Below are 9,611 nucleotides of genomic sequence, written 5' to 3' on the forward strand. Positions count from 1 at the left end.
TCAACACCCGCCACAGCGTGCGGCTCCACTCGCACGAGGTCAAGTACGGCTCCGGTGAGCAGAGCCGGGCCGAGGGACACCGCGCTGAGGGGCCGAGAGCTGAGAAATGGCGGGGGGCAGGGAAGTGGCTGTGAGGGGGGCAAGGAAGTGCCGGGGGGGGAGGCGATGAGGGAAGCAGGGAATCGGCGGGATGGCAGAGAAACGGGAGGGGAGGCAGGCGGTGAAGGAGGAGGAGGTTAGAGGTTGCTGAGGTCCGTGTCCCCTGTGCAGAGGGAGCAGCAGGCCAGGGATGGGGCGGTGGGGCACACGGGAGACCTGGCAGGGAGAGGAGGATGCTGAGGCCCGGGGTACAGGAAAACGTTGCAGCTGTGCTCTGCCGGCCCAGGAGTGGGGATTTGACGGGGATGCTTTCTCCTCATCCCTGAGGTGAGCCCTGTTCTGTTGCATGTAGGGCCTCAGCAGTACCTTTGCAGTGTCTATTCTGGCATCGACGGTGCTGGTTTGTTTGGGGACACAAAGACCTTGGTAGTAGTTTTGAGAAAGGTGGGATGGTGTGAATAATAGTTATCATGGATCAGATTTCCTTGTCATGTGTTCGCTATGAACTTTGACAGTTTGCATCTGCTAACACATGCTGTAACTTTTTCAGTCTGAAAGATTATTTGATAATAATCAGTAATCACTAAAGTAATTAAAGATAATAATCAGTAATTTGATAATAATCAGATAATAATCAATAATCACTAAACAGACTGTGAGAATTAAACATCTCTTAAACATGGAGGCTTTAGAACATTAAAGCAAGTTGCTTGACTTCTGTCAGGACTTTTTGAACTGGGGAAGTGGGTTAAGTCTCCTGCCATTTAATTCATTCAAACAGGAAGTGGGCAACAGTCAGTGACAGGAGTTGAAGCTTCAGATGATGCTAACAGTTACTGGAGGATTCGTGGGAAAAGTGATGGCAGTTGCCAGCGCGGGACACCAGTGAAATGTGGACAAGCCATACGACTTACCCATGTTAACACAGGAAAAAATTTACACACTCATCACTTCCCATCACCACTCTCCAATAACCAGGTGAGTTGTTTTAAATCTTAAGCTTTTGTATAGATAGTACATGCTATTGACTGCAGTTTCTCATGGTTTTGAAGAATCAGGCTTGGGTACCAGCTGTCAGAAACAGTATGTCTGTGCATATCCAGAGTTCAAGTATATGCTTTTCTGCATCTTGGAATCATGTATTTAAGTTCTTGACAGGTGTAAAATTTAATATGCACCAATATCAGTATTTTACAGCAGTTTTAACGAATCTGCATTTTTTTTATTCTACTGGCAAGACTGTTGTGAAATGTTTAGCATTTTCAAGGTATAGAAGACTGGGCACCTCCCTCAACATTATGAAGATTGCTCTAGAGTAAGGCAAATAATCATGTGTTATACCACTAGGCATTCCTATATCCAAGTTCCTTGGTGATTCAATCTACTAGTTTCAGTCATCTTCTCGCTATCCCTATTTTGGTCCTCTTCCACAGGAAAAATGAATCTGCCTTCACAATCATATTTATTTATCATTTTGTACATATCTGGAAGAGTGTAATTTCTAACTGTAATTAGGTGCTGGTATCATCCTTGAACAAATGCTTCTCCAAGATTGAAAATCTCTCTTAAAATAAATAATACAAACTTGCTGGAAGTTTGTCACTGGTTAGTCTTCCTTCAGGCTATGTAGATAGGTCATTATGTTTAAAGTTGAAAGACCTGACTCTTTGTCAAAAAAGTTTGTCTTTTACCATGGGTAAAATGGCTGAGACAATAAGGTCCAGTTTTGTGTAGGGTATCTAAGTGATCTGGTTATTAAAACAAAAAAAGTGATGGAAAAAATAGCATTTCAGAAGAATTATTTAAAGAACAGATTGATTCTAAAACCTTCCCCCAGTCTCCATTTGTTGGTTTAGACAATTTATATAGCATTGCCATTAAGGCAAAAATGTTCAGCAGCTGTCACGTGTCTTTGGTTTTGCTGTGTTTGCGTAGTATCTAAGCAAAAGGCAAGTTTGCATGGCTTTCCAGAGATTGACAGGACTGTGACTTATGACACTATTGAAATATGATGTACTTATGAACACAGACTTTTAGTTCATGTTCTTTACGTCATCTTTCACACACTTTGGCCTACGTAAACTTGAATTAACATGACCCTGAAATTTTAGGGTGCTAGGTACAAATTACTGCAGTTATATTTTCAAGTTGTTCATCACTTCTCATTATCAGGTTTTTAAGAACTAAAGGCTGTCTAGGGTCCTGAACAGTTGGAGCTTAGTCTGTCTGGAAATGCTTGGAATTTTTTTTGGTGCATAATGAAATCTAATCTCTAACTTTTGTTTTAACAGGAATTAATTGGCTTTAATGGTCTTCCTTATTCTTTTAAAGAAATTCAGCTGTCTATCTGAAGAAAGAGTGTAAACCAGATAGTTGTTGATGCAATTGTAAGCTTGTTATAATTCAGTAAAAAAGGAATACGCTTGCTTAACAAGCTCAGTTGTTGGGATAAAAACACATGCTGAAAAAAACCTGTTGCAGTGGTAGTTATGAAGATGGTCATACTACAGAACTAAATGTCTAGTCACAAATTTTTTTTGAGTGGGGAAAATTTGCATCAGCATTAGAGTTGTTTATTTTGAGTTTTTCTCAGAAGGATCGTTCTGATCTCTGCTTAAGTCCTCTTTCGTTTAATTTGTAATGTATATTGGGGTTTGTTGGTGCTTTTGCTCACATGACATGTTGGAGTTTGTTGGCACTTTGTGTTCAGATTGTAGCAGTACAGAGTTCCTGCTACTGGAATTTTATAGCTGTTGACAAAGCGATGCAACAACACTTTTTCTTTCCTCTCCATCCTTGCTTTCATACTCTGCTGACTTTGTAGTTGATATTTTTGTATGTGTATTGGAGGTGTTTGCTTACATTTTCACTTCAGGAAGTTTGTGTCTCTAACAGGAAGTAAGTGCCTTTGGTGATGATGGCGAAGGAGATGACCTCGATATATGGATTGTGCAGTGCAGTGGGACTTACTGGGAGCGGGAGGATGCAGTGCGCTTCAAGCACGTAGGAACTGAGGTGTTCCTTTCCATAACAGGGGAACAGTATGGCCATCCCATTAGAGGCCAGCGGGAAGTTCATGGCATGCCTACTGCTAATCATCACAACTATTGGAAAGCAATGGAGGGAGTCTTCATCAAACCCAGTATGGACCCTGCAAAACATGATGAGCTCTGAATTGGCAGAGGATCCAAAATGCTTCAGCTTACTCCAGTGTTCGGAGATGCTAATCCTTGGTCTCTTACAAGTCCCGCCTTGCCTAAGTGACTGACTTTCTGTATTACTGAAAGGCGTTAGTTCATTCTAGGAATGCAGCACTTCTGTTGGGAATGGCATCTGCCAGGTTCAGCCATTGAGATTTATTTGGTGAAATCCTTTCTGAATTTACAAGCTTAATTGGTGAAACTAGTTCATACATCTGTTAGTTTTTGTTGTCATTTGGTTTGCTTGTTACTTTTTCTCAAATTTGTAGGAAATGGAAAAACTGAAGTAATACATTTCTGTAGTCCCAAGTACAATAAAACTTTGTATTTTGTAATCTTTTCCAAGTTATAATATTTTGAGACTGATTTCTACTTCTTAGTGAGATAATGTTATTAAAGAGGAGTCGGAGTAAGTCTATAAAGGGAAACATAGTTCTCAAATATGGTGTCTTTTGAATGGCTTGAAGTCAGCTATTCAGCCTTCCAGAAAAAAAATGTGGTCCATTTGAAAATTGCTTCCAATGTTTTTTATGAGTTTCATTGTGGACTGTTTTGGAAGAGTTGAATATACTGTGTATGCTGAAGTAAAAAGACAAAGTTTTAATTTATTATCTTTCTCCAAAGAAGTTTAGATTTTCTGGTAATGGTGATACTGCTAATTGTTGAGTGGTAAAACTGCTCTGCTCTGTGAACTGGTGCAGAAAGCTACTGTTTGTTTAATATTAGAATTTTATAAAATTCCATGTGACGTGAAGAAACAGTTGAACGTGACCTATGTTGTACTTGCACATGACTCTGCAAGACCAGTATGAGAATCCAGGTGAATAAATAGTGGGGCATACACCCATGTGGGTTTTTTGTGTGAATCCAGAAGAAGAGACAGAAGAATCTTACATGATGTTTTTTTTCTGGATTTTTGACAGAATGGTATGCTCCCAAGTGCTAGTAAGGGATCTTAATTGAACAAGTTCTGAATTATTGTGTTTCTCTGTGAAAAGAGAAAAAACCCTATTTCTTGAATGTTTTTGTTACTATCACTGGAAATATTGCTTAAAATTTAAAGTACCATACATTTTCTATTTGCTTTAAACAGAAAAGCTCACAAAATGAGTGTGAAAAGTCAGAAAATGTGGATGCTCTTGCCTCCATGTGTAAATAGTTTACTGATTATGGTCTTAATTAGTCAATCAGTTAAAGAAGCAGGAAACTGATTTACTTACTGCTTTTACAGCTCCAGTCACATGCTGCAGCGTTCTAGTGTTGTGTTGAGAAGGTGCAACAGGCAATTGCAGTTAAGCTTTATGGATGTATCTGCTGCTAAGCGCTTTGTGATGCCTCGTGAGGTTGTGCTGTACAGGCTAGCTTCAGGTTTTATTTAAGGGTTTACTACTAGTGAAGATCTTTCATACCCTATGGAACAAGGAACCTCTGTAACAGTTGTTTTGTGTACCTGATTATCTTTCTTTGAAGAAAAAGGTAAGACTGTTTTTCTATTAATTTTGGTTGTGTGGGGGTATTTAATGATTATGAGCATTTTGAAGAGTAAGTAGACCAGCTTTTGTTGTTTTATGTTTGAAGTAAACTTTTGTGTGATGAATGTTTCAGGCTCACTGATATTCCTGACTAATTGGTATTGGAGTTGTAGCTATAAAGTATAACTGTTTAAAAACAAACCACACCTTCTGCATAAACAAGCTGACTTTTCCTTTCCTTTATTAAGAAGGAGGGCTTTTCTTTTGAAGTTGGTATATGAGTAAACACAAAAAGAGTGGTAGCATTTGGCAGGAGGAAAAAATAAATTTGGCAATGAGTGCTCTGTCACTGAGCGCTAAAAGCTTTATGTCTAACCGTATGGGCTGAACGTTTGTGCACCTGTGGAATAATGAGTTGGTGGAGAAGAAGAGCTGTGTGGCTTGTCTTGGTCTGTGTGCCAGGCACTATCCCTATACCCAAGGTTATCTCTGCCTGGATGATTCTGTCCCTAGCCAAGGTATTTATCAGTCTTATTTATTATGCTTGAGTGGAATCTCACTAGACTTTCCTCTCTGTTCTGGATTTTAGCCAAATTGGTTTGGTGAGGCTGAAAAAAACCCTATTTGTTCTTACTGCTTACTTTCTAATATGATCTTAGTTTTGAAAACACTTGTACCTTCTGATCATAAAGAACCAATCTTTCCCACACTCGTGTACCCATGAATGCCTTATTTAAAGACATACTCAACAATATTCCTGTGAACTGAGTTTCCTTCACTTTTGGTTCTGAACAAAATGTAAAAGTTATTTGGCCTTGCCCATGTGTCACAATAGACTTTTTTTTTTTAGTTCTTAGCCCTATAAAAGTTGTGCTGAAGGACTCTTAAATGAGGGCAGATGAAATACATCTTACTTCGGAAGCGTCTATTATAGTACTAAAATAACTATAGCACGCTAAATGCAGACTACAAAAAGTCCTAAGCTAATGTAGGACATGCAAAAGCTTATAGCTGTGAAAAATGATGGCTTCTGCTAATGTAATTTCTTTTCTGTATAACTTCCAGATTTACAAGACTTTGTATTAGTATCTGTTTAATGTTACATTTTATGCTTTAAACTGGAGTACTGAGATTTCAGAATCTGATATGGGTATTCTTATTTACTTTGGTTGCTTACTTCTCAGTCCTTCCCCAAAAGCTGAGGACTAGAGACTTGGAGAATTCCGGGTTCTATATTGTTGCGTTTTGTTGTTGTTTGTTTACATATGACTTTTATCATCTGCCTAAACATGGTAGGACTCTTGGGTAAAACATAAAATACTGAAAGATGTACGTATCAAAGTTGGGAACACTGTTTTTCTTCTTTCTTCATTTTAAGGTGGTAATTTTATAATACCTCTTGTCAAAATTCTCTGTATGCTTCAAGGTTAAGTGAAAACTTTATTTTGGCTTCTGATGCTAGCAGAAAACAATTATTTCACATAACTGACAGGTGCTTTCCAATTTCTTGCTCACTACTACAAGAACGCTTTGAAAAAGTGTGTCGATGTTGTTACTCTTCCTTTAATAAACTAGAAAGGCTTTGGGGAAAATAATTAGAAGGATCCTTATTTGTAGTTGTTCTCAGTGGGAATAATTCCTAAAGACAATCTACCTACTTTATACTCTCTACTTTGAAAAAAAATCTGTCAAATACTGCATTTTACACATCTGTATATGTCTAGTGCAATGTAAAATGACAGATCCTTAGACATGTTAATTTTGGAGGCAAGCATGTGTGTCTACAGACATTTTTGCTCTTTGTTTCCTGAAGCTTTTTAAAGCTCTGGCATATGAACACTTGCCACATGTTTTGACTTCCCAGTCAGTATGAATGAGAACTGGTTTTAGTTCTTCGAAAGTGGTGGAAAGGATGTACTACTCACTGATTCTTCATTCTGAATGTCGAGGTAAAGATAAACCAATGTTTTATTTATAATTTTTGTGTGGGAATACTAGTTGGGTATATCTGTTTTTATGAAGTTAAATTAGTATATATTTTTAAAAATCAAAACAAAAAAGGAAAAAAATTACAATCAAAACAACCCTGTAACAGTGATGCTTGCTCAGCAGTTTTTTAAAGCCTCTTAGTTTTGCTGACTCTTCTTTCTCTTCTGTCTCTCTTCTCCAGCACTGAAGCACTAGCTGTCAGTGTACATGCACCATGTTTCACACCTGTTCTAGACAGAGGCTGAACCTTAGCAATATTTTGTTCCAGCAGCAGTATCTTGCTAGGTGCCACTCCCTGGTTGTCATCCTTGCTGGCTTTTTGGTTAGGTTCCCTGCTGGCAGCTGGGAAACTGGCTAAGAGCCTGTGAGAATAATGAATGCAGCGTGCTATGATGCTGCCTGACCCTCTTTATCACTTTGCTCTTTCCTACCTCAGAGTTCTCATCTGTGCCCTTTTGATTTTGCAGTTCTATCTTCAAACATCTCTTCCTGTAATCCAGTTCTGGGCCACCATTCAATTAGCTTTGAGAATTAATTGGTTCATAACATGGCTCTTTCATCAACTGCCTTTCAGGAACTCTTGTGTTTGGGCTTACAAGATAGCACCCATGGTTGTGTCATTAAGCTTTTTAAGAAAACAGTTAAAAAATAAAAGTTACCCTTAAACAGGAATACTCAGAGCTAAGGTAGTGCTTTCCTCCTGTAGTCTGCTTGATTCTATCCTGTGGGCTGGGAAGCACAGGGTTTTCTTCCTCAAGGAGGAATAAAAAGTTCAGTTTTACCAACATGGAGTTGCATTAGAAAAACAAGGCAATTCAAGCTTACCTTAGGGTATGTAGCATTTGTTATGTAGTCACAAACACTAGTCACAAACACTAATAAACTTCAGGGTCCTAAGGTTATTTTAAATACTTAGAGGAGTAAATATTTTCTCCCTCCCCTCCCCCACCAACATTCTAAGTGTCTCAGTGCTCCCATGTTTATACCTGAGCAAGACCTATTTACACCTGAGAACTTACGCAAAAGACAGAACACTAAGGTAAGACCTTCTAATCTGTTTCCTTAATCACATTTGCAATAACTTTAGCGATGTGTGGGAATTGGTTGAGAGATGTCAACCAATTCCTCTGAGGGCAGTACTGAATTTAGGTGGGTATGAAACAGAGGGAATATAGTAGACTGAAAGACTTTAGCAGTTGTGCAGTTCAATGCTTCTTTCTGTTTAAATTGCAGCAAATTAAACTGATTGTGAAAACCTTTTACTATATTTGGTATTGTAGTAATTCTAAATTAGCATGAAGTTCACAGTGGAATCCTCCTATGACAGTGCTGATACTGATTTAAGCTGCTGTTTTGTGAGGAATTCAGCTGTCTTCACTCCTTTGGGAAAATGGTGTCCTGCTTCATTAGGGTTAGAAGCTGTGTGACATCTCAAGGGTACCAAACCCTCATGAAACACATTACAAATTAATTAGAATGCGTGCCAGCTATAAAACTGCCTAATTACTTCCTCTGTGCTTTTTTAAACTATAAAAATAATGTTCCGGTGCTGGCTTTGAATGTGTGGAGGACTGTTGAGCTTGGACCTAAGGCTCTTTGTTTGATCTTCGTGATGGTCACATATTTATTCAGATAAGCTTCATTTTCTGGGAGTACTGAGCAGTAGAAGTGCGTGCTGTGCTGAGAATGGGAGTATCTGGGGTGAATCTAGTGTAACTCAAACCATGGCTAAACACAGAACACAGTAGGTACCCCAGCTTGGTATTTTTCTTCTGTTGATGCCTTCTCGGCCCCAGCTCTCCTGCCCGGGCGCTGCAGGCTGGAAGGGTCGAGCTGCCCCAAACACCTTCCCGCTGCTCCCGGGGTTTGCAGGTGCCCCTCCCAGAGCCCACCCAGTCGCTGGGGATTGTTTTTCGCTCACTCAAGTCCGGCTGACTACGCTGTCCTGCCTGGAGCCCTTTACATGATCTGTATAAAAACTTGGGTGGCGTAGATGCGAGCAGGGGCCGTTCCGAAGAGGAAGGGACGGGCACATCTTTCCCCTTCTGGCCGCCGGTTGCCGGGGCCGGTGGCCGCTAGTCAGCGCTGCTCCTCCGCCTTGGTGCTCGCTGCCCGGGCGCTGCCGACCGGCTCCCCGGGAACCGGGCGCCTTGGGCAGCCCAGCAGCCTCTCAGGCGCGTAGCTCTGATCGCCAGCAAATGTATATTCTTCGGGGGGAAACAAATAACAGCCGCTTCCCTGCCTTACGGGGCGAAGTCGATCAGCTGCTGTAACACCTCCTGCGCCGCCGGGTCTCAAGTGCGCTCTGCCCGGTCAGGTACTACTCGGTTCTTTGAAAGGGAAGTTTAAAACGTTAGCGCAGGCTATAAAGCGATGCTTTAGGCGTTTCTGTTTACTATCTCTCTGTAGGATCGATAAAGTGCGGCCAAGGCTGAAGTCTGTTTGCTTACAGAAGATATTTAAGGCAATTACCTGTATCATAAAATTAAATACCGGTTTCCGCTCAGTGGGGGGAGGAAAGACACAAAAGGGTCGTTAACCGGTGAGCTCTCTTCTCTTCCTGTCATCTACAACGATCCCGTTGCGTTTTGCGAGATCCCGAAAGCAGAAGCTAAAATGAAAGATCTGTTTCTAGTTACACGTCAGTGGTAATACCCACATGAACGCGTCTTGTCGCCGGTGTAACTCACCCGGCTCCCCTCGGCTCTTGCGTGGACCGTGGATCCTGTGCCACCCGCCGTGGGTTCCCTTTGGCGTTAGGATGAAAGCCGAGCTGCCCTCTCTTGCCGAGGCGGCAGCGGTTTGTGAGCCGCCGAGAGGCTGCACCCGTCGGCTTCTCCCGCCACCCTGC

The 9,611-nt window shown here is 41.0% G+C and overlaps 1 protein-coding gene across 1 annotated transcript; it reads left to right on the forward strand.

The window, feature by feature from the left end:
* Positions 1-2: 2 nt before the first annotated feature.
* SDF2L1 (stromal cell derived factor 2 like 1) lies at positions 3-3,665 on the forward strand (the record flags this gene model as incomplete). The annotated part of the gene is made up of 3 exons (XM_026859953.1): positions 3-54; positions 881-1,077; positions 2,995-3,665. Coding segments are annotated over 3 exons (528 nt in total), but the record flags the coding sequence as incomplete, so codon positions are not given.
* Between the last annotated feature and the right edge of the window lie 5,946 nt (positions 3,666-9,611).

This window comes from Athene cunicularia, assembly GCF_003259725.1.
Source record: "Athene cunicularia isolate RWA chromosome 15 unlocalized genomic scaffold, athCun1 chr15_part1, whole genome shotgun sequence".
In the NCBI taxonomy this organism is placed as follows: Eukaryota; Metazoa; Chordata; class Aves; order Strigiformes; family Strigidae; genus Athene; species Athene cunicularia.